Source organism: Mobula birostris, chromosome 10 (assembly GCF_030028105.1).
Source record: "Mobula birostris isolate sMobBir1 chromosome 10, sMobBir1.hap1, whole genome shotgun sequence".
NCBI lineage: Eukaryota > Metazoa > Chordata > Chondrichthyes > Myliobatiformes > Myliobatidae > Mobula > Mobula birostris.
In genome coordinates, this window is record NC_092379.1 from 144,652,341 (window position 1) to 144,678,309 (window position 25,969).

Below are 25,969 nucleotides of genomic sequence, written 5' to 3' on the forward strand. Positions count from 1 at the left end.
CTTAACTACCTTATTCACCTGTGAGGCAACTTACAGGGATCTGTGGACATGTACCCCCAGATCCCTCTGCTCCTTCACACTACCAAGTATCCTGCCATTTACTTTGTACTCTGCCTTGGAGTTTGTCCTTCCAAAGTGTACCACCTCACACTTCTCCGGGTTGAACTCCATCTACCACTTCTCAGCCCACTTCTGCATCCTATCAATGTCTCTCTGCAGTCTTTGACAATCCTGTATACTATCTACAACACCACCAACCTTTGTGTCGTCTGCAAACTTGCCAACCCACCCTTCTACCCCCACATCCAGGTCATTAATAAAAATCACGAAAAGTAGAGGTCCCAGAGCCGATCCTTGTGGGACACCACTAGTCACAATCCTCCAATCTGAATGTACTCCCTCCACCAGGACCGTCTGCCTTCTGCAGGCAAGCCAATTCTGAATCCGCCTGGCCAAACTTCCCTGGATCCCATGCCTTCTGACTTTCTGAATAAGCCTACCATGTGGAACCTTGTCAAATGCCTTACTAAAATCCATATAGATCACATCCACTGCACTACCCTCATCTATATGCCTGGTCACCTCCTTGACGAACTCTATCAGGCTTGTTAGACACGATCTGCCCTTCACAAAGCCATGCTGACTGTCCCTGATCAGACCATGATTCTCTATTGCCCAAAGATCCTATCTCTAAGAATCTTTTCCAACAGCTTTCCCACCACAGACGTAAAGTTCACTGGTCTATAATTACCCGGACTATCCCTACTACCTTTTTTGAACGAGGGAACAACATTCGCCTCCCTCCAATCCTCCGGTACCATTCCCGTGGACAACAAGTGCGATTAAGCAGCCAGTGGTCATGATTTATTTATTTAGAAATACAGTGTAGAATAATCCCATCTGGCTCTTCGAGCCGCACCATCCAGCAACCCCCGACAACCCCGATTTAACCCATGGGACCACTTACAATGACTAATTAACCTACCGGGTATGTTTTTGGACCGTGGGAGAAAACCAGAGAAAACCCACACTTTCCATGTGGCAGACATGTAGAGATTTCTTACAGGGGACACTGGGATTAAATCTGAACTCCGACGCCCTAAAGTGTGGTAGGGTCACGTTAACCACTGTGCTAAACTATTTAACACACCACACAATATAAAAAGCTTTTGTATTTAAAGGTATCAGTATATGGAAACTGCACCCTTGTGTGTATGGAGTAAAAACTGCATGTGCTTCTGTGTTTGATCTGTTAACAGTTTGTCAAGATGTTTACTGACTTCCTCTCCTACATGGTACTCTTCAACTTCATCATTCCTGTCTCTATGTATGTTACTGTGGAGATGCAGAAATTTTTGGGGTCTTACTTCATTACCTGGGATAAAGACATGTATGATGATCATTTGGGTGAAGGTGCACTGGTGAACACATCGGATCTTAATGAAGAGCTGGGTCAGGTCTGTATCAGAATGCATTCATGTTTGTTTCTTTGTGGTATGATCATAATGCTCGTGATGTGTAGCCACTTTCAGGAAACTAATTCTTGGACCCCAAGATCCCTCTATTTATCAACACTTAAGGGTCTTACCTTTGCCTTTGATTTCATTTGCTCTGATGAGGGTGAAATAAATGGGAGCCTGATGGTTAACAGACTTGCTGGGCAGAAAGGCATGTTTCTGTGTTCTATGCCGAATGACTCCAATAACAATTATCTTGTAAAATACATTCTTGTACAGGGTTATTTTGTGCCAAATATGCTTTACTGCATTGTTGACGAGCTTTTAATAAACTCTTAGATAGGCACGTGGACAGTAGAGAAATGGAGGGCTATGTGGGAGGAAAGTGTTAGATTGATCTTGGAGTAGATTAAAATGTCAGCACCACATCGTGGACTTAAGGGCTTTTATTTTTTTCATTTAAAGATACAGTATGGAACGAGCCCTTCTGGCCCTTCAAGCCGCAGCATCAGTAACCCCCAGTTTAATCCTAGCCTAATCACAGGATAATTTACAATGACCAATTAACCTACTAACCGGCACATCTTTGGACTGTGGGAGGAAACCAGATCATCCGGAGAAAACCTACGCATTCCACAGGGATGATGTACAGCAGGGATTCCCATCTTTTTTATGCCATGGAGTCATACCATTAACCAACTGGTTTGTGGACCCCAGGCTGGGAACCTCTGATGTACAGACTCCTTGCAGATGCCTTCAGAATTGAATTTTAAAGTCTGACTGTAATAGCATTGTGCTAATCACTACACTACTGGCTTGTACTGTTCTGTTCCAAGTTTGGACTTAACATTTAAAATTATTTAGTTTCTACTAATTTCTAATCTCAAGTTTCATTGTTTTTGAACTGCTAATCCTTTCCATAAAAAATAATTTTATGTAGATTAAATGCTTTTTTTTACAATAGACAACTTCAAAACAGTTCGTATTGCCTACCTTCACCTAAGTTGAAAGTGTGTTGACCTCCCATCTTGCTGCTTACAGGTTCAGTATGTGTTCACTGATAAAACGGGAACCCTGACAGAAAACAACATGGAATTTATTGAATGTTGTATAGATGGATTCAAGTATAGACACATAGGAAATGCAGTGTCTGTTGTGGATGGTCTTTCTTCAACTGACGGCCTTCATAGTGACATCTGTGGGATGGCTGGAAAGGTAACAATGTTTGTAGTTTTAATTATTGTTGTAATGGACAGTGTATAAGTATGACACACACAATATACTGGAGGAGCTCAGCAGGTCAGGCAACATCCATGGAGAGAAATAGAATTGATGTTTTGTGCCGAGACCCTTCATCAGGACTCATTGTGTTACTTTGGATTTCTAGCATCTGAAGAATCTCTTCTGTTTATAATGTATAAGTACCATGTTTTTGCAGTGAGCTTGGCAGCATATTCAGGATTACCGTTTGGCTCACTACATCTGTGCCAATGATAGCTGCTATTCATTTAATATAATTCCCCAATTTTATAACAACGGTTTAGTTTATTGGATTGTAATGTTCATTCCCCTCCATAGACTCTGCCAGATTTGCTGAGCTCCTCCAGCCTTTTGTGTGTTTCTTCTGTAACAAATTGTTTCTTTTGTTCATATATCCTTCCAGTAGGATAACAACAACCAGCTTTAGGGATGGAGACTCTAAGGTTCAGGAACAGTTATTTCCCCTCAACCATCAGGCTCCTGCGCCAGAGGGAATAACTTCACTCCACTCACCCATCACTGAATTGTTTCCCCACCCTATGAACTCACCTTCAAAGACTCTTTATCTCATGCTCTCAAGATTTACTGCTTATTTATATTTTTGTTTATATTTGCTGTGAATGCCCAGAAGAAAATATATTGGAATACATGTGCTTTGATAATAATTTGAATTTTAAGCTTTGAACTTTGGAAGCTATGCTGTTCGTCTTTCCAAGTCCATTTTAGATGCTGACATTGGAGCACAATTCAGCCTGTGCAGGAGAGTGAGGAGATAATCAGTCAGAATTACAGGGAAGTTGTTATCCCTACAGTGCAGGAGGCGAGTAGCTGGGTGACTGTCAGGAGAAATTTGAACAGGCTGTTAGCGAAGAGCACCCCTGTAGCCATTCCCCTCAATATACCATTTTGGATACTGCTGTGGAGGATGACCTCCTGGGGAATGCCACGGAGACTGGGTTGCTGGCACTGAGCATGGGTCCATGGAGCAGAAGGGAAAGAGGGGGGAGAGGGAAGCAGGAGAGGACCATACAAGAGATTCTGTGGGCGTGAGCAGTAAACTCAGATGGTGTGCTGTCTTCCAGGTGCCAGGGTCAGAGGTGTCTTGAATCACATCTGCAGAATTTTGGAGGGGGAGGGAGAGCAGCCAGATGTCTTGGTACATGTTGGTACCAATGACTTAGGAAGGAAAAGCAAAAGAGGTCCTGAATAGAGAATTTAAGAGAGCTAGGCAGAAATCTGAGAAGTAGGACCTCCAGGGTTGTGATTTCTGGATTATTACTTGTGCCACGTGCTAGTGAGGGTAGAAACGGGATGATTTGGCAGATAAAGGTGTAGCTGAGAAGCTGGTGCAGGGGGCAGGGCTTCAAGTTCTTGGATCATTGGGATCTCTTCATGGTGAGGTATGACCTGTACAAAAGGGCAGGTTGCACCTGAACCCAAGGGGAACCAATATTCTCACAGGCGCGTTTGTTAAAGATGTTGGGGAGGGTTTAAGCGAATTTGGCAGGAGGGGCGGGAACAGGAACGAAGGGACTTAGGATAGGACAGATGGTAAAAAGCAAAGATAGTGTGCAGCCAAACTGTCAGGAAGGGCAGGCAGATGAAAGAACAAAATTGCAGCCAGTAGGGTAAGTATCAGTGCATTAAGGATGCAGAATCAAAAAGGGTAACAAATATAGTACTCAGTGTTAAATCTCAATGCACAGAGTATAAGAAATAAGGTGGATGAACTTGTTGCACTTTTACAAATTGTCAGGTATGATGTTGTAGCTAGCACTGAATCATGGCTGAAGGATGGTTGTGGTTGTGAGCTGAATGTCCAAGGTTACTCATTGTATTGGAGGGATAGGAAAGTAGGCAAAGGAGGCAGCGTCACTCTGCTGGCATCAAATCAATAGAGGGACGTGACTTAGGATCGGAAGATGTTGAATCCTTGTGAGTTGAGTTAAGAAAGTGCAAGGGTCAAAGGACCCTGATGGCAGTTATATACAGGCCTCCCAACAGTAGCTGGGATGTGGACCACGGATTACAATGGGAAATAGAAAAGGCACGTGTGTCAAAAGGGCAATGTCACGATAGTCATGGGAGATTTTAACATGCAGGTCGATTGGGAAAATCAGGTTGGTGATGGATCTCGAGAGTGAGTTTGTTGAATACCTATGAGATGACTTTTAAGAGCAGTTTATTGTTGAGCCTACTAGGGGAATCAGCTATACCGGATTGGGTATTATGTAATGAACCGGAGGCAATTAGGAATTTAAGATAAAAGAACCCTGACGAGGCAGTAATCACAATATGATTGATTTCAACTTGAAATTTAATAGGCGGAAAGTAAGGTCTGGCGTAGCAGTATTTCAGTGGATTAAAAGAAATTGCAGTGATATGAGAGAGGAGTTGACCGAAGCAAATTGGAAGGAAATACTGGCAGGGATGACAGCAAAGCAGCAATGGTGTGAGTTTCTGGGAAAGATTAGGAAGGTGCGGGATAGATGAATTCCAAAAACAAAGAAATACTCAAATAGCAAATAATACAAATGTGGCTGACAAGGCAAGTCAAAGCTAATGTAAAAACAAAAGAGAGGGCATACAACAAAGCAAAAATTAGTGGGAAGATAGAGGATTGGGAAGCTTTTAAAAACCTACAGAAAGCAACTAAAAGAATCATTCGAAGGGAAAGGATGAAATATGAAAGCAACCTAGCAACCAATATCAAAGCGGATAGTAAAAGCTTTTTCAAGTATGTAAAAAATAAAAGTGGATCTCAGACTGCTAGAAAATGAGGCCAGAGAAATAATAACAGGGGACAGGGAGATGATAGATGAAATAAATGTTTTGCATCAATTGTCTCTGTGAAAAACACTAGCAGTGTGCCAGATGTAAAAGGGTGTGGGGGGAAGAGAAGGGAATGCAGTAAGGGAGAAGGTGCTCAAAAAGCTGAAAGAGGTTGAGGTAGAAATTGTAGAGGTACTAGTAATGATCTTTCAAAAATCATTGGACTCAGGCATGGTGCCAGAGGACTGGAAAATTGCAAATTGTCACTCCACTCTTACAAAAGAAGGAAGCAGCAGAAAGAAAGTTATAGACCAGTTAGCCTGACTTCAGTGGTTGAGAAGATGTTAGAGTCAATTGTTAAGGGTGAGGTTATAAAGTACTTGGTGACACAGGACAAGATCAGACAAAGTCAGCATGTTTTCCTTCAGGGAAAATCTTGCCTGACAAACCTGTTGGAATTTTGTGAGAAGATTACAAATAGGATAGATAAAGGGGATGCAATGGATGTTGTATATTTGGGCTTTCGGAAGGCCTTTGACAAGGTGCCACACATGAAGTTACTTACTAAGTTAAGAGCCCATTGTATTACATGAAAGTTACTAGCATGGTTAGACCATTGGCTGATTGGTAGGCAGCAAGTGGAAATAAAAGGATCCTTTGCTGGTTGGTTGCCAGTGACTAGTGGTGTAACACGGGTTGGTGTTGGGTCCACTTCTTTTTATGCTGTGTATCAGTGGTTTAGATGATGGAATAGATGGCTTTGTTGCCATGTTTGTAGATGATATGCAGATTGGTGGAGGGGCAGGTAGTGTTGAGGAAACAGGTAGGATGCATGGTAATGTACTTTGATAGAAGAAATAAATGTGCAGACTATTTTCTAAATGGGGAGAAAATTCAAAAATATGAGATGTAAAGGGATTTGGGAGTACTTGTACAGAACAACCGTAAAGGTTAACTTGCAGGTAGGGTCAGTGGTGAGGAAGGCAAATACAATGTTAGCATTCATTTCAAGAAGTCTAGAATAGAAGAGCAGGGAGGTGATGCTGAGGCTTTATAAGGCACTGGTGAGGCCTCACCTTGAGTATTGTGAACAGTTTTGGCCCCCTCATCTAAAAAAAGATGTGCTGGCATTGGAGAGGATTCAGAGGAGGATTACAAGCATTATTCCGGGAATAAAAGGGTTATCATGAGGAAAGCTTGGCTCTGGGTCTGTGCTCACTGGAATTTAGAAGGATGGGGGTGCGATCTCATTGAAACCTTTTGAATGTTGGAAGGTCTGGATGGAGTAGATGTGGAAAGGATGTTTCCCATGGTGGGGAGTCTACGACAAGAGGGCACATCCTCAGGATAGAGGGGCATCCATTTAAATGTACGTGGTGTGTTTTATTTAATTATTGTGTTCTTTGTCCTGTTGAGTTTTGTGCACTACCTCAGATGCAGAGTAACAATTATTTTGTTCTTGTTTACACGTGTGTACTGGAAATGACATTAAACTATCTTGAGTCTTGATTCCAAATTTATGTGTGTAAGCTGAGATCTCACTTTGGTGAAATTAATGTGCTTTCAGGAAAAAGAAGAGCTGTTCCTTCGTGCGTTGTGTTTATGCCACACGGTTCAAGTAAAAGAGGAGGACAAAGTAGATGGCTTGGTAAAACAGCAAGGGAGCGAGTGCACGTACACTGCATCTTCTCCCGATGAAGTCGCATTAGTACAAGGTGCTAAAAAGTAAGAATCCAGACATGGGGTCAAAAAAATAAGACTATATGACATAGGAGCATACTTAGGCTCTTTGCCTGCTTCACCATTCACCATTCCATCATAGGTGATTCATTATCCATCCTTCTGCCTTCTCCCTATAACCTGTGATGCCGTGGCTAATCAAGAGCCTATCAACTGCTTCTTTAAATATACCCAATGACTTGGCTTTCACAGCTATCCGTGGCAAAAACTCCACAGATTCACTACCCTCTGGTTTTAAAAAATAATCCTCCTCATCTCTGTTCTGAATGGACGTCACTCTATTGTGAGCCTGTGCCTTCTGGTCCAAGACTCCCCCACTATAGGAAACATCCTCTCCATATCCATTTTATCTAGGCCTTTCATTATTCAATTGGTTTCAGTGCAATTCCCACTCATTCTTCTGAACTCTAGTGAATGCACACCTAGAGACATCAAACGCTGGTCATGCATTAACCACTTCATTCCTTGAATTATTTTTGTGAACCTCCTCCAGACCTTTTCCAATGCCAGCACGTCTTTTCTTATATAAGGGGCTCAAAACTGTTCACAGTACTCCAAGTGTGGTCTGCCAGTGCCTCAAAGCCTCAGCATTACATCCTTGCTTTCTTGTCTGTTGGATTGTAATGTTTTTAACTTGTAACTAATTCCAGCTTTGATTAGGAAACATCAGCATCTGCCGAAAGCAAACTGCCTTTTCCGACAGTTCCCTTCTGGAAGGTGCTTCCTGATGACCATTTCCACGGAATGATGTTTATAAGTGTTTTGTAGTGTTTTCTTTCTCAAGATAGCCTGTTTTTGTACTTGACAAAATAGGTTTTATAAAATCAAGATTCAGTGTTGCATCAAAACGTAACACTGAACTACATCATTTGCATTAACAACCAACATACTGGAGCGTGTATGGGGGTAGCCTGCTTATGGCACCACACATTCCATTGTGAGCATAGGATGCGTATAATGCTTAACAGAATAACACAACACCCAACAGGATCAGGAACCAAAGTGTGCGCACAAATAACAAAGGCATAGAAAAATTCAGTCCTAATGCAGGCAAATGGGACAAGTGCAGATGGGCTGAATGGTTAGCATGGGTATGGTCTTTTCTGTACAGTACAACTCTGTGACTCAATATAATGAGAACTAACTGGTCTTGATGTTAAACCATTAATTCCTGTAAGTTAATTTAGTTTTTGGGATTTTAGCTTTGATAAAGAATTGTAACTTTTTCTTGAATTTTGCACCATAAACATTATGAACTGTATCTAAACAACACACACAAAATGTGAAGGAACTTAGCTGGCCAGGCAGCATCTGTAGAAAAGAGTACAGTCAACATGTGTTGCTTGGATTTCCAGCGTCCGCAGATTTTAGACAATAAACAATAGGTGCAGGAGTAGGCCATTTGGCCCTTCGAGCCAGCACCGCCATTCATTGTGATCATGGCTGATCATCCACTATCAATATCCAGTTCCTGCCTTATCCCCATAACCTTTGATTCCACTATCTCTAAGAGCTCTATCCATCTCTTTTTTGAAAGAATCTAGAGACTTGGCCGCCACAGCCTTCTGGGGCAGAGCATTCCATATATCCACCACTCTCTGGGTGAAAAAGTTTTTCCTCAACTCCATTCTAAGTGGCCTACCCCTAATTCTTAAACTGTGGCCTCTGGTTCTGGACTCACCCATCAGCGGGAACATGCTTCCTGCCTGCGGTGTGTCCAATCCCTTAATAATCTTATATGTTTCAATAAGATCCCCTCTCAGCCTTCTAAATTCCAGAGTATACAAGCCCAGTCGCTCCAATCTTTCGAGATATGACAAACCTGCCATCCCGGGAATTAACCTTGTGAACCTACGCTGCACTCCCTCAATAGCAAGAATGTCCTTCCTCAAATTTGGAGACCAAAACTGCACGCAATACTCCAGGTGTGGTCTCACCAGGGCCCTGTACAGCTGCAGAAGGACTTCTTTGCTCTTATACTTATATTTCTCTTATATTTTCTCGTGTTTGTGATTGAATGAACTGTATCTATTATACTTGAGGTTCTTTGTCATCCAAGGCACCAAATGACTGCGTCTGCTGTATTTGTAGCCAATACAAGGGGCGATTCACTGATTATGGCACATCTTTGTGCCTAGTCAATTCCCACAGGAATTTTCTTTAATCAAGACTGGTAGAGATCCAGATGCGCATGATTGATGGTAATTATCATGTTAGAAAAATATACTGAAGGCAGAGGGTTTAGAGGCTTAGGGTTTATGGTCAATATGCATTTTGAGTATAAAACTGAAAAAAAATGCTGGGAATGTTCAGCAGATCAGGGAGCATCTGCAGTAAGAAATGGAATTATCATTTAAGGTTGCTGACCCTTCATTTGGACTAGGAGGAAAAAAACGTGCTTTAAGTTGCAGAGAGGGCATGGTGGAGAGAATATCTGACATTGTGCAGACCATTTGTGGTGCAGCTTGTTGTTTTTATATTCTATTCCCCTTGAACTGAATGCCAACATTGCATTTGCTTCCTTTACCACACACTCAACCTGTAAATTAACCTTCTGGGAGTCTTGCATAAGGACTCCTAAGTCCCTCTGTACCTCCTTTGAATTTTCTCCCCATAACTTACTAACCCTAACCCGTACATCTTTGGAATGTGGGTGGAAACCAGGAACCCGGAGGAAGGTCACGTGATCATGGAGAGAACGTACAGACTCCTTATGGACAACAGCAGTGAATGAGTCCTGAATGGTGATTCCTGGTGCTCTAAATTGCTTGTGCTAACCAATACGCTACCGTAACCTCGATCCAGGTTTGATTCTGAGCTTGGGTGCTCTACAGTGGCATGCAAAAGTTTAGGCACCCCTGGTCAAAATTTCTGTTACTGTGAATAGTTAAGTGAGTAGAAGATCTCCAAAAGTCATAAAGTTAAAGATGAAACATTCTTTTCAACATTTTAAGCAAGATTGGTGTATTATTTTTGTTTTGTACAATTTTAGAGTGAAAAAAAGGAAAGGAGCAGCATGCAAAAGTTTGGGCACCTCAAGAGATCTGAGCTCTCAGATAACTTTTCCCAAGGTCTCAGACCTTAATTAGCTTGTTAGGGCTATGGCTTGTTCACAGTCCATTGTTAGGCAAAGCCAGGTGATGCAAATTTCAAAGCTTTATAAATACCCTGACTCCTCAAACCTTGTCCCAACAATCAGCAGCCATGGGCTCCTCTAAGCAGCTGCCTAGCATTCTGAAAATTAAAATAAATGATGCCTTTGCAGGAGAAGGCTATAAGAAGATAGCAAAGCGTTTTCAGGTAGCCGTTTCCTCAGTTTGTAATGTAATTAAGAAATGGCAGTTAACAGGAACAGTGGAGGTCAAGTTGAGGTCTGGAAGGCCAAGAAAACTTTCCGAGAGAACTGTTCATAGGATTGCTAGAAAGGCAAATCAAAACCCCCGTTTGACTGCAAAAGACCTTCAGGAAGATTTAGCAGACTCTGGAGTGGTGGTACACTGTTCTACTGTGCAGCAACACCTGCACAAATATGACCTTCATGGAAGAGTCATCAGAAGAAAACCTTTACTACGTCCTCACCACAAAATTCAGCGTCAGAAGCTTGCAAAGGAACAAGCCTGATGCATTTTGGAAATGAGTCCTGTGGACTGATGAAGTTAAAATAGATCTTTTTGGCTGCAATAAGCAAAGGTATGTTTGTAGAAAAAAGAGTGCAGAATTTCAAGACGGCCCAAGAATTTCACAGAACTAGAAACCTTTTGCAAGGAAGAATTGGCGAAAATCCCCCAAACAATTGAAAAACTCTTAGCTGGTTACAGAAAGTGTTTACAAGCTGTGTTACTTGCCAAAGGGCCGGGGGGGGGGGCGGGGAGTTACTGCCCAAACTTTTACTTCGGGCCCTTTTCCTTTTTTGTTATTTTGAAACTGTAAAAGATGGAAATAAAGAAGTAATCTTGCTTAAAATATTAAAGAAATGTGTCATCTGTAACTTCATGCCTTTTGGAAATCAGGTCATCTTTTACTCGCTTAGCTATTCACAGTAACAGAAATTTTGACCGGGGTGCCCAAACTTTTGCATGCCACTGTATGTGTGCAGTTTGCACATCCACTCTGTGACCTTGTGGATAACTGGTGGGTTGTCTCACATCCCAGACTTACTGCTTGGTTGTTTGCTTGCTTGACTTCTGTAAATTACCCACGCAAATAGGTGGCAGGAAAAGTGGGTATGTTGATGGGTGTGAAAGAATGCAAGTTACTTGGGAACAAAGATAGCAGGGAATGGGATTAACAGCAATATATTCTGAGAGCTAGCATAAACTCGATGAGCTGCACACACAAAATGCTGGAGGAACTCAGCAGGTCAGGCAGCATTTATGGAGAAAAGTAAAACAGTCAATGTATACTTACTTGTTTGGAGATATCTCACACGACAGGCCCTTCCAGTGGGTCGCTGAAGCACACTGCCCAGCGACCCACCTTTTTAACCCTAGCCTAATCATAGGACAGTTTACACACTTCAGTTTACCTACTAATAAGTACATCTTTGGAATTTGGGAGGAAAGCGGAGCACCCAAGTAAGAGCCACGTAGTCACAGGGAGGCTGTGCGAACCTCCTGACAGACAGTGCCCGAATTAAACTCTGAAATCCAGAATGCCCTGAGCTGTAAAAGCGTTGTGCTAACCGCTACACTACCATGGTGCCGTACTGTGGCATCTCAGGCCAAAACCAGCCAAGTGGCCACATCTTAATATTGAGAAAATATGGCAAAGTTTTCTAAATGCTGCAATTGATCCAGTACCAAATGGAGAGGGAAATGACTGGATCTGGCTAAGAGGAGTGTACATAGGAGAAAATGATGAGAGGAGTGGAGAGGGAGGAAACAGCGTGCGAGAATTGAGATGCAGAATGTGGCTGTTGTGGAAATCTGAACGAGAAAGATGCTGAAAATACTCAGAAAATTGGATTGTATCTGAAGAGAGAGTGTTAAACAGTTAATGTTACAGATGTATAACCTTGTCCATTTCTGACAGCTTCAAGAATAGGTAGTCATCTGAACTAGTTGAAGACGACATGAATATTGATGCCTGCACGGTATCTAAGTAAAAGCTGTAGAACTATTCCTCAATCTTACTTTGTACTATTGGAAGAGTATAGGAGGACAAAGACAGAAGTCAGAATGGTCATAAAGATCATACAGAATGTACAGTGTTCTGACTTCGTAAGCAGTTCAGAGGCTTAATCTTCCTTGTTTACCAAGAAAACGCTTGTTTATTTTCCATAATAGGTTGGGCTTCACGTTCAAAGGACTGGAGAAAAACTGGATGAAAATACAGAACAGAGCCAAAGAAATTGAAATGTATGTATTTCCTTCCCTTTGTGAAATTTTTACATTTTTTGTAAACCGTATTATTTAACCAGTTTGTATTCCTTTCATTCAATGTGAATTGATTTTAATAATTGATAATCATCATCATGTGCCATGTAGTATGATGTGGGCGATCATGGTCTCATGACCATAATTGTTCTTAACAAATTTTTTTGCAGAAGTGGTTTGCCATTGCCTTCTGGGCAGTGCCTTTACAAGACAGATGACCCCAGCCATTATCAGTAGTCTTCAGAGATTGTCTGCCTGCTTCAGTGGTCACATTACCAAGAGGTGTGATATCCACCAGGTGCTCATAAGACAATCCACATCTGCTCCCATGGCTCTGTGTGACCTTGATCAGGGAGGGGGACAAGACAGGTGTCCAAGGGTGACCTGCAGGCTAGCGAAGGGAAGGAGTGCCTTGCACATCCTTTAGAGGATATGTACAATTGCAAGAAGAAGATTGAGAACCCTTTGCAATTAGCTGGTTTGTGACAAATACAATCTGCCTAAACTAATAACACACAAACAATTGTACTACTTCTTGTCAATATCAAGTACACTATTTAAACAATCACAGTCTAGGTTCAAAATAGTAGGTAAACCTCTAGCAAAAGCTATTTGGAGTCAGGTGTTCCTATTGGGCGTGTGGTTTGGGGAGGTGCCTTGCCCTATAAAAAAAGCACACAAAGTCAAGTTTCTGATACAGCCTGCTCTTCTCAAGAAAGATCTGTTTATGTGCACCATGCCTTGATCAAAACAACTTTCAGAGGACCTGAGAAGAATTGTAGGGATGCATGAAGCTGGAAAAGGCTACAAAAGCATTTCTGAAGACCTGAGTGTTGATCAGTTCACAGTAAGAGAAATTGTCTACAAATGGAGGAAATTCAGTACAGTTGCTACTCTTCCTAGGAGTGGGTGTCCTGCAAGAATCACACCAAGAGCACAACCTGCTGTGCTGAAGGGGGCGAAAAAGAACCCAAGTGTAACAGCAAAAGACCTGCCGAAATCTCTAGAACTTGCTCAGGTTCATGTGTGCACTATAAGAAAAACATTGAACAAGAATGGTATCCATGGAAGGACAACACAGCCAAAGCCCTGCTCTCCAAAAAAGCATTGCTGCATGTCTCATGTTTGCAAAAGACATTCTGGATTTTCCACAGTGCTTCTTGGACAGATGAGACAAAAGCTGAACTTTTTGGCAGAAATGCACATTGCTATGTTGGGAGGAAAAAGGGCACTGTACACCAACACCAAAACCTCATCCCAACTGTGAAACATGGTTGAAGGAGCATCCTGATTTCAAGTTGTTTTGCTGCCCCAGGACCTGGACAGTTTGCAATCGTTCAGAGAACTATGAATTCGAAACTATATCAAGATATTTTACAGGAGAATGTCAGGATAGCGGTCTATCACCTGAAGTTAATAGAAGTTGGATGATGCAACAAGGCAATGATCTGAAACACGAGTAAATCAACAACAGAATGGTTTTAAAAAGAAGAAAATTTGTTTGTTTGGAATGGCCAAGTCAGAATCAGGATTTTAAACCAATTGAGATGCTGTGGCATGACCTGAAAAGGGCTGTTCATGCAAGATCGCCCAGAAATATTGATGAACTGAAACTGTTTTTGTAGTTTGACCCTATGGCTCAGAAGGGTAGGGAAACAAAGAGGATGGCAGCAGTGATAGGGGGTTAGATAGGCAATTTTGTGGATGCAGGAAAGAAACACGGGTGGTAGTTTGCCTCCCAAGTTGCCAGGGTCCACGATGTTTCTGATCGCATCCACAATATCCTGAAGTGGGAAGGAGAACAGCTAGATGTCGTGGTACATATTAGTACCGACGACATAGTCAGGAAAAGGGAGGGGGTCCTGAAAGTAGACTACAGGGAGTTAGGAAGGAAGTTGAGAAGCAGGACCACGAAGGTAGTCATCTCAGAATTACTGCCTGTGCCACGTGACAGTGAGTATAGGAATAGAGTGAGGTGGAGGATAAATGCGTGGCTGAGGGATTGGAGCAGGGGTAGGGATTCAGATTTCTGGATCATTGGGACCTCTTTTGGGGCAGGAGAGACCTGTACAAAAAGGACAGGTTGCACTTGATCCCAGAGGGACCATTATCCTGGCGGGGAGGTTTACGAAGGCTTTTGGGGAGAGTTTAAACTAGAATTGCTGGGGGGTGGGAACCAAACTGAAGAGATGGAGGAAGAGGCGGTTGGCTCACAAATAGAGTAAGCTTGGAGACAGTGCGAGAGGGAGGTTAGGCAGGTGATAGAGAAGGGACGGACTCAGACCGATGGTGTGAGATGTGTCTATTTTAATACAATGAGTATTATGAACAAAGTGGATGAGCTTAGAGCGTGGATCATTACTTGGAGCATTGATGTTGTGGCCATTACAGAGACTTAGATGGATCAGGGGCAGGAATGATTGCTTCAAGTTCCAGGCTTTAGATGTTTCAGAAAGGACAGGGAGGGAGGCAAAAAAGGTGGGGACGTGGCACTGTTGATCAGAGATACTGTCACGACTGCGAAAAGGAGGAAGACATGCAGGGATTGTCTACGGAATCTCTGTGGGTGGAAGTTAGGAACAGGAAGGGGTCAATAACTCTATTGGGTGTTTTTTATAGACCACCCAATAGTAATAGGGACATCAAGGGGCAGATAGCAAGGCAGATTCTGGAAAGGCGCAATAATAACAAGGTCGTGGTGGGAGATTTTAATTTCCCAAATTTCGATTGTCATGTCCCTGGAGCGAGGGGTTTAGATGGGGTGGAGTTTGTTAGGTGTGTTCGAGAAGGTTTCTTGATACAATATGTAGATAAGCCTACATGAGGAGAGGCTGTACTTGATCTGGTATTGGGAAATTAACCTCGTCAGGTGTCAGATCTCTCAGTGGGAGAGCATTTTGGAGATAGTGATCCTAATTCTATCTCCTTTACCATAACATTGGAGAGGGATGCGAACAGACAAGTTAGGAAAGCGTTTAATTGGAGTAAGGGGAAATATGAGGCTATCAGGCAGAAACTTGGAAGCGTAAATTGGGAACAGATTTTCTCAGGGAAATGTATGGAAGAAATGTGGCAAATGATCAGGGGATATTTGTGTGGAGTTCTGCGTAGGTACATTCCAATGAGAGAGAAAGGATGGTAGAGTGCAGGAACTGTGGTGTACAAAGGCTGTTGCAAAATCTAGTCAAGAAGAAAAGAAGAGCTTACGAAAGGTTCAAAAAACTAGGTAATGATAGAGATATGGAAGATTATAAGGATAGTAGGAAGGAGCTTAAGAAAGAAATTAGAGCCAGAAGGGACCATGAGAAGGCATTGGCAGACAGGATTAAGGAAAACCCAAGGCAATCTACAAGTATGTGAAGAGCAAGAGCATAAGACGTGAGAGAATAGGACCAATCAAGTGTGACAGTGGAAAAGTGTGTATGGAACCAGAGGAGATAGGAGAAGTACTTAATGGGTATTTTGCTTCAGTACTCACTACAGAAAAGCATCTTGGTGATTGTAGGGATGACTTACAGCAGAATGAAAAGCTTGAGCATATAGATAGTAAGAAAGAGGATGTGCTGGAGCTTTTGGAAAGCATCAAGTTGGATAAGTCACCGGGACCGGATGAGATGTGCCCCAGGCTACTGTGGGAGGCAAGGGAGGAGATTGCTGAGCCGCTGGCGATGATCTTTGTATCATCAATGGGAACGGGAGAGGTTCCGGAGGATTGGAGGGTTATGGATGTTGTTCCATTATTCAAGAAAGGGAGTAGAGATGGCCCAGGAAATTATTGACCAGTGAGTCTTACTTCAGTGGTTGGTAAATTGATGGAGAAGATCCTGAGAGGCAGTAGATGTTGTGTATTTGGATTTCAGCAAGATATTTGATAAAGTACCCCATGTAAGGCTTACTGAGAAAGTAAGGAGGCATGGGATCCAAGTGGACATTGCTTTATGGATCTAGAACTGGCTTGCCCACAGAAGGCAAAAAAGTAGTTGCAGACGGATCATATTCTGCATGAGGTTGGTCACCAGTGGTGTGCCTCAGGGATCTGTTCTGGGACACCTATTCTTCGTGATTTTTATAAATGACCTCTATGAAGAAGTGGAGGGATGGGTTAATAAATCTGCTGATCCATTGATGTCAATAGGGGTGAGGCTGTCTTCGTTCCTCGTATAGTCCACAACCAGCTCCTTTGTTTTTGCAACATTGAGGGAGAGGTTGTTTTCTTGACACCACTGTGTCAGGGTGATGACTTCTTCTCTCCAGGCTGCCTCGTTATTATTTAAGATAAGGCCAATCAATGTAGTATTATCTGCAAATCTAATTAGATTGTACACACAGTCATGAGTGTGCAGAGAGTAAAGGAGGGGACTTAGGACACAGCCCTGGGGGGCTCCTGTGTTGAGGGTCAGAGGGACAGAGGTGAGGAATCCCACTCTTACTACCTGCTAGCGATCTGACAGGAAGTCCAAGATCCAGCTGCACAAGGCAGGGTGAAGGCCGAGGTCTCTGAGCGTCTTGTCAAGCCTGGAGGGAATTATGGTGTTGAATGCTGAGCTGTAGTCCAAGAATAAGCATTCCTCTTCTCCAGGAGTGTAAGGACAGTGTGTACAGTGTGACTATTGCATCATCTGTCGATCAGTTGTGTCAGTAGGCGAATTGTAGAGGGTCTCGTGTGGGTGGTAGCATGCTTCAGATATAGTCCTTGACCAACCTCTCAAAGCATTTGCTTATTTTTGAGGTGATTATATCCAATGACTTGGCTTCCGCGACCATTATGACAATGAATTCCATAGATTGGCCATCCTCTGCTAAAGAAATTCCTTGTCAGCACTATTCTACAGGGATGTCCTTCTATTCTGAGAACTGTGTCCTCTGGTGCTAGACTCCCCCATTACTGGATGTATCATCGCCATTTCTACTCTGTCTAGGGCTTTCAATATTTGATAGGTGTCATTGTGATAATGACTTTGCCCAGTAATTGGAGAAGGTAGCATGATTTCAACTCCCACAATGTAGGTAGGTTGTAATGAATTGCTGAAAACCAAGTATTAAATAAAAAGTCAACTTTGTGCAGTTTACATCAGTCCATAGGCTCTGACGTTGGTGAATAACACCTTTAAATTCAGTTGATTAAGTAGGTTTGGGAATGTAAAGGCAGCCTTATTTCCACGAGACCATTTCTAAAATCCGATTCACCAGTAGTCTTTGAGGAGGAACTATGACACACTCGTTCATTTGCCCACCACCATTCAGGCCACGCTCTCTTCTCACTGCTGCCATCGACTCAGATGTGCAGGAGCTTCGGGTCCCGTACCACCAGGTTCAGGAACAGCTATTCCTCTACAACCATCAGGCTTTTGAGCGTAGATAATTTCACTCACCTCAACACAAAACCTATAGACTTACTTTCAAGGATTCTGCAACTCATGTTCTCATTATTTATTATTTATTTATTATTATTTGGGGGTTTTTTGTATTTGTACTGGTTTCTTTTGCACATTGGCTTGTCAGATTTTGTGTGTAATCTTTCATAGATTCTACTAGATTTTTTTACTAGAATATAAACTCAAGGTAGTTTAGGGTGACATATATGTACTTTGATAATAAGTTTACTTTGATCTTTGATATACAACTCCAGATCTGCAGCTATATAGTTGGAAGATGAAACAGCTGAAGATGTCCGGCCTAAAGTAAAAACAGAAAACACGGGTCACTTAGCATCTTTGGATTGATATGACCAGAAGACATAAGAGCCAAATTAGGCCATTTCGTCAATCAAATCTGCTCCCCCAACCAATCATGGCTACTGTATTTTCCCTCTCAACCCCATTCTAGTTTAAGTTCAATTGTCGCTCAGTCATACATGAATCATCATCGTCGTGGCTATCCCTCGAAGTCGAGGATGATGGTCTTCGTTCTGAAGAAGTGGCCCACAGAGTGAAGACGCCTGTCCGTGTATTTGTTTAACATGTACTTGATGTTGCACTCCAAGAAGCACACGATACTACAAAAATCAACCAACTGATTCCAATGGCATGGAAACCACGACAGTTGGAGCTGATGGATTTGTTGCAGCCTTCATCCGCCTTCACAGCCGTTGAGTTCGAAGTAACTTCGTCTGTCTGTTCCGTCATTGAGGTCTTGGTTGGATTCTTCTTTGTCAGGGACCTCACCCTCGACCTTACTGCCATGGGTGACCCTACCAAGGGCATAGCTCCAGGCGGCATTGCTGTCGGGATCTCAGGACCACACAAGCTTCTCCACGATGACAAGGTGACAATCCACGGGGAAGCATACATGAATACAGCCAAATGAAACAGCACTCCTCTGGGGCCAGTGTGCAAAACACAGTACCAGCAGTCATACATTGCACATATAATATAGCAGCTAAATACACACAAAAAATAGTCCAAGTTCCTGAGTCCACAAAAGTTGTAGCAGTCTGCAGTTGAACACAATACAGTTTGTCTTCTACCAAGCAAACACTGGAGAGCAGCATTATCACCAATATGGATGCCACACCACACTGCCTCCAGCACCGACTCCAATGCCTCTCTACTGGCTGACTGCAAACAGGTAACACCGCAGCTTAAGGCCTTGCCCTTGCTATGACCAAGGCTACACAGCTCCCCCCACCATCGGTTCTGCCAGTAAACCAGTGAGCCGGACATGCGACATTCCACATTACCAGTATCCAACTGGGTCTTGTGATCACAAGAAAAATGATTAAGACAATCACTTGCTGTTTGATTGCTCACCACCTTCATACACCAATTCCGACGCCTCTCTTTAGCAGGCAGCAACACAGCCTGCACCAAGTCCAGCTCCTTCAGTTTCTCTGCCAACAAGCAACTCACTGCAGTACTTTTAAGTTCTTATTGTCCAGCAGAGTCTTGTAATCATAAAAAATACATTTAAAAACATATTAATGCATTTTGGTTGCCCCCATAAAAGCCACTGTGTCTGAGTGCTCCTTCTTCTTGCCATTCTCCTATCTTCTCCCTGTAACCTTTGACACCCTGACTAGTTGAGAATCTCAACCTCTGCATTAAATATACCCAATGACGTGGCCTCCACAGCCATCAATGGCAATGAATTCTGCACATTCACAGCTCTCTGGCTAAAGAAATTCTTCCTCATCTCTGTTCCTAATGGGTGTCTTTCTATTCTGAGGCTGTGCCTTCTGGTCTTAGACTTTCCCAGCACAGGTCAAAGATGCTTATCAAAGCTGGGAAAGGGAGGGGGAAATGTTGCAGGGAGTGTTGAAAAAGTCAAATATTTCTAACATCAGGGTAGGGCAATTCGAGAAAACAGACAAAAGGTGTGGAAAGTTGAAAAGCAGGTCAGAGCTTTTACTGCAACCTAACTACTGGAAATCCCCAGCAGATTAGTCAGTGTCCTTGGAAAGCAAAACACTGAACTGGTGTTATGATAAATAACTTATCAGCAGAACTAACCAGTTTTGGTTTTGCAGTGTTGTCACCTTATTGGCATTGATTTCTCTCGTTTAGAGGAGACCACAAAATGAATCTTGGTTGTCCGTCATATGTAGCAGTAAAAGGGAAGCTGTGTGGGAGAGCTTTTAAAATGGAACAGCCATTGCATTGGGGCAGTTCCACTATCTCAACCTCAATTGTCTGTGTCCAGTGTTACAAGTAGCCCTCACAACTGGTGTCTTCTTTGGTTCCAGTGGATAACCATGACTTCTTTTGTGCCTTTTTATGCTCTTCGCTCTCCATGATTGCATTGCCAAACCACTTTTCTGGCAGTTGGATTTCTCTGTTGATCTTATCTGCCTAGTCTTCCAGAGCTGACTTCATCATAGATACCAGCTTCAAAATACTAGATTAGAAGGAATGCAAGTGAACTTCAGCTTCACTTTTAAGCACTGCTTGGGTCCCTGCATGATAAAAAAGGACAAAGTATAAATCACGGATGTTTAATTCCCTAAATTCAAGATGCAAAGTCTGAAAGAACATTTACTATCAAATAACATTTATTATTATATTTATTTTCAATTACAAGCAGCCACAAAGCAAGAAACCCAAAGAACCCAATTTAAAAAAAAGAAAAATCAAAACCACTGCACAGAGAAAGAAAAAAACCACAATCATGCAAATAAGAGAATCAGAATTAGGTTTAATATCACTGACATATCATGTGAAATTTGTTTAACTTAGCAGCAGCAGTACAATGCAATACATCATAATACAGAAAAAATAAGTAAATCAATTACAGTAAGAATATGTATGTATATTAATTAAAAATAGCGCAAAAACAGATATAATAAAAGTGAGGTAGTGTTCATGAATTCGATGCCCATTTAGAAATCAGATGGCAAAGGGAAGAAGCCGTTTCTGAATTGCTGAGTGTGCCCTGAGGCTTCAGTACCTTCTTCCTGACAACAATAATGAGAAGAGGGCATGTCCTGAGTGATGGGGTCATTAATAGTGAACACATCTTTCTGAGGCACTGCTACTTGAAGGTGTCTTGGATACTACGGGGGCTAGTACCCGAGATGGTGGTGACTAATTTTACAACTTTCTGCAGCTTCTTTCAATCCAGTGCAGTCACTCTCTCCCCACCCCATCGTGAACATCATGGGAAAGCAAGTGAAATCCGCCTGACCTTTGCCTCCAGTCCCGACATTCAGGCTTTCCAGTCTACCTGGACCGGCGTTTAAATTGTCCAAACACCGGGTATTGCCTCATCTAGGACTGGACCCTGGCATAGCGATACGCTTGGGCTGCCTAACCCAAAGCCATTCTCAATCTCACCAAATTGCTCTGCATTTGGAGCAATCCAACCTCTCGCCCAGGTTAGGTGGACAGGCATCGAAACTCTTCCACATTGACTCCACTCCAACTCCAACAGTGATACCAACTACGTCTATGACTCCATCATGAACATGTTGAGCTTTGGCTCTGCAGTGAACCCACACGGCCCATCCTTCAGATCAGCTTCGACTCCACTTGCTTCTTCATTGTTTGTGGTGACAGTTTACCACAATTTTCTTCAGAAAAGGTGTTATGGTAATTTTATTAGTCGAGTTTCTTTTCTTCCAACTACCAGTAAGCTACCGCATGCCTTAGGCAGCGCCATCTCAACCGGAATTTGGATGGGAAAGAGAATTGGTTGGTTGCACTGGAATTTGCAAAGGGACCAAACCTGTTTCGAATGCTTCAAGGGAAGGAGAGAGGAAAATACATGGTAGCGGAATCTTCCTAAAGGTCATTAAAAATGAAGGCCAAAAAGGACCTTATCCTTGCCCTGGTTAGGAAGAGGTGAGCAAGCTGTGACAGATGACATTGTCTCCAACAGAATTTTCCTCAGTTTGGAACCATACATTTTTTTTTAATTGGTAGACTGGGTTTAACTGTAGCTCTTTAATTTTCCTGTAAATGCCTGCAAGAAGGGTGCCATGATAGCATATTACAGCACGGAGCAATGGAGTTCAGAGTTCAATTCTGGCGTCCTCTGTTAGAAAGTTTGTATGTTCTTCCCGTGAGCACGCGTGTTCCTCTGGGTGCTCTAGTTTCCTCCCACATTTCAAAAATATACTGGTTAGTAGGTTAATTGATCATTGTAAATTGTCCTTTGTTTAGGTTAGGGTTAAATAGGTCAATTGCTGGGTGGGCCTGTTCTTTAAATAGATTTTTAAAAAAATGAAAGAAAATGATCTGAGGTAGGATACGGTGACATATATGTACTTTGATAATTCATTTGACGTTTAAGTATGTGTGTCAACTGTTGTGATCATGTTTCCGGGATGGAAAATATAAATGCTTCCTCTGGTTACAGGTATGAACTTCTGCAGGTTCTTAGCTTCGACTCTGTTCGTCGACGCATGAGTGTGATTGTGAAAGATCATACAGGTAGTACGCTTTTTAAATGTAAATGCGGTTTCTACATATATCCTAATAAATTTCTGTGTATAAAACTTCCTACAAAATGGGGAATTTTCCTGCATTTTGAAAAGTTTCATTAAGATATTCTGTATTTTCATTTCTGGTTCCTATCCATTACTTTATTTTCTTTCACAATAGGGAAAATTTTCCTTTTCTGTAAGGGAGCAGACTCCTCAGTTTTTCCAAAGGTGAATGCTGGAAAACGAGAGGAAATAAAGATGCACCTGGAACACAGTGCCATGGTAAGACCTAATGTGCTAATTCGGTCTTTCTGTGATGTTCTTGATGGTTAGTTAACATTTAGTTTTGTGATTTCTTCAGTTCTTTACTATATACTTTTGATTATAAGATGGAATGTTAGGAACTTTTTAGGAGGCTTCTCAGTTCACCTCCCCTCTCCCACCCACCTATCTTCCCCCTCACCTGGTTTCACCTATCTTGCCAGCTTGTACTCTTTCCCCTCCCCCATCTTTCTTATTCTAGCTTCTTCCCCTTTCCTTTCCAGTCCTGAAGTAGGGTCTTAGCCAGAAATGTCAGATTTCCCCTAGATGCTGCCTGACCTGCTGAGTTCCTCCAGTATTTCGCGTTTGTTACTCCAGGTGTAGATTATTTCAGTGATACAGTGCCTTTTAAGGATTTGTTTCGCAATTCTCCTTCCCCCACCCCCACACCATTCTAAAACAGTAGGTTAACTTTAAATATGTCTTGATTGACAAATGCAAGATTAAAAGCAACAGGTTCCAGGTTAGAGGGGTGTTTGAGGGTGGAGGGAACAGGCAGAAACAAAAAATTCCTTAGGCCTTTAAATGTCATTGAAGCAATGATGTTGGTTATGAGTGAAAAATATTATTTTTATTTTTATTGTAATATTCAATTTCCTCCTTCCTGGACTTGGAAGATTACTGGTTTAAAACTTATTTTCAAGGCATTTGATAAGATTCAAGATTCCAGATTATTTAATGTCATTTCTAGTACACAAATGTAAATTAAGTAATTATTACTCTGGATCCAATGCAACACAAAAACACAATAAGATAAATAACATAATACTAAAAAAAGAAACACGATAAATATAAATACATAAGATAGCTTAGGTACATAGTTTGACTGTGTAATTCCGGAATTGATATAGTTTATAGAGCTAGAAGAAAGTGCACTAGCAGGTGCCTGTGCTGAATTGCTTTCCAGGTGGCTCTGACTGAATATCTCTTTGATCAAAGTGAAAACCACCATACCTCAGGACTCTTGAGAGTCTTGAGACACCAGATGATGGTATCTGGAGCAATGCACAGAAAATGGTGGAGGAACTCAGCAGGTCAAGCAGCCTCTATGGAAGGAAATGGACAGTCGACATTTTGTGGTAGGACTTATCAGGACTGGAAAGAAGGGAGATACCCTGTATAAAAAAGTAGAGGGGTGGGCAGAGCATGATAGGCAGCTGAGAAGAGGAGGAAAGAGGGAATAATGTAAGAAGCTTGGGGGTGATAGATGGAAACTGATAGGAGAAGATAGTGAACCATGGAATGAGGTGAGGAATGTGAGGAGGGGACAGATGGAAAGAAGCTGTGAGTGACAAGCAGATAGAGAGGGGAGGGCAAGGTGATAGGAGACACTGGGATAAGGAAGGAAAAAAGAACATACATAGGAACATAAGAAATAGGAGCAGGAGTAGGCCATCCGGCCCATCGAGCCTGCCCCGCCATTCAATAAGATCATGGCTGATCTGTCCGTAGACGCAGCTTCATCTACCTGCCTTTTCCCCATAACACTTAATTCCTTTACTATGGAAAAACCTATCTAACTGTATCTTAAATATATTTAGTGAGGAAGCCTGAACTGCTTCCCTGGGCAGAGAATTCCACAGATTCACCACCCTCTGGGAAAAACAGTTTCTCCTCATCTCCATCCTAAGTAATCTCCCCTGAATCTTGAGGCAATGTCTCCTTGTTCTAGTCTCACCTACCAATGGAAACAACTTTCCTACTTCAATCTTATCTATCTGTTTCAAAATTTTGTATGTTTCCATAAGATACCCTCTCATTCTTCTGAATTCCAAAGAGTATAGTCCCAGGTGACTCAATCTCTCCTCATAGGTTAACCCCTTCATCTCTGGAATCAGCCTGGTGAACCTCCTCTGCACTGCCTCCAAAGCCAGTATATCCTTCCTCAAGTATAGAGAACAGAACTGCACACAGTTCTCCAGGTGCGGCCTCACCAGTACCCTGTATAGTTGCAGTATGACCTCCCTGCTCTTGAATTCAATCCCTCTAGCAATGAAGGCTAACATTCTGTTTGCCTTCTTAATAACCCGTTGTACCTGCAAGCCAACTTTTTGCGATTCATGCACAAGCACTTCCAAGTCCCTCTGCACAACAGCATGCTATCTTTCTCCATTTAAATAATAACCTTCTCTTCTATTATTCCTTCCAAAGTGGATGATCTCGCATTTAGCAACGTTGTATTCCATCTGCCAGACCTTGGCCCACTCACTTATCCCTCTGCAGACTCTCCACATCCTCTGTACAACTTGCTTTTCCACCCAGTTTAGTGTCATCAGCAAAAAGAGGATAGACTGGCGACTGGATGTTAGAGAAATTGATGTTCTTGCCATAGATTGGAGACTACAATCTTACATGGCTCGCTAAGGTCTTTTGCTGTAGATTGAGTGAAGACAAAGTGTACATCTTTCAGGATAAAGTCACAAAACACAACAGTATGGAAGCAATCCCTTCAGCTCATCCAGCCCATGCCGAACTATTAATCTGCTTATTTCCATTGACCTACACGCAAATTATAGCCCTCCATACCTCTCCCATCCATGTACCTATCCATATTTCTTATTAAATGTCGAAATTGAACTCTTATTCACCACTTCTGCAAGCAGCTCGTTCCACACTCTCACCATCCTCTGAGTGAAGAAATTCCTCCTCATGTTCCCCTTAAACATTTTACCTTTCACCCTTAACCCCTGACCTCTCCTTCCAGTCTGATGAAAATAAACGAGTCATTTTTCCATTTGGATTCCATTGCTGATTGCCTTTTCGTAAGTCAATACATTTTTGCATGTAAACATTTCTATTATGTGTCCAATCTATATATCTTGAACTTGCCAAGATGCATTTAAATGAGACATTTAATCAAAAGATAACTCCATAAAATTTGTGATTTATGTAACTATGATAACATTAGATGAAAATAGTACCTGTTGGATGACTTGTGCTGCAATTGCATAATTTCAGGATGGTTTAAGAACACTCTGTGTCGCTTATAAAGAACTTGCTCAGGACGAATATGACCAGATCAGTGCACAGCTCCATGCTGCCAAAATGGCCCTAAAGGACAGAGAGGAAAAACTAGCTGAAGCTTACGAAAGTATTGAAAATGATTTGCATTTAATTGGGGTAACAGCGGTGGAAGACAAGTAAGTCTTTGAGAGATTATGTTTATTGTCCAACTGTTTAATCTG

At 42.2% G+C, this 25,969-nt stretch overlaps 1 protein-coding gene across 3 annotated transcripts in view; it reads left to right on the forward strand.

Moving 5' to 3' along the window:
- The window catches only part of atp11c (ATPase phospholipid transporting 11C), a 218,016-nt gene that overhangs the window by 125,908 nt on the left and 66,139 nt on the right, over positions 1 to 25,969 (forward strand). For all 3 annotated transcript variants that reach the window (XM_072271059.1, XM_072271058.1, XM_072271057.1), the window contains exons 12-18: positions 1,260 to 1,457; positions 2,499 to 2,672; positions 7,057 to 7,214; positions 12,515 to 12,586; positions 22,397 to 22,470; positions 22,642 to 22,745; positions 25,743 to 25,924. In XM_072271059.1, coding sequence (XP_072127160.1) covers positions 1,260 to 1,457; positions 2,499 to 2,672; positions 7,057 to 7,214; positions 12,515 to 12,586; positions 22,397 to 22,470; positions 22,642 to 22,745; positions 25,743 to 25,924 — 962 coding nt within the window. The remainder of the gene's footprint in view (positions 1 to 1,259; positions 1,458 to 2,498; positions 2,673 to 7,056; positions 7,215 to 12,514; positions 12,587 to 22,396; positions 22,471 to 22,641; positions 22,746 to 25,742; positions 25,925 to 25,969) is intronic.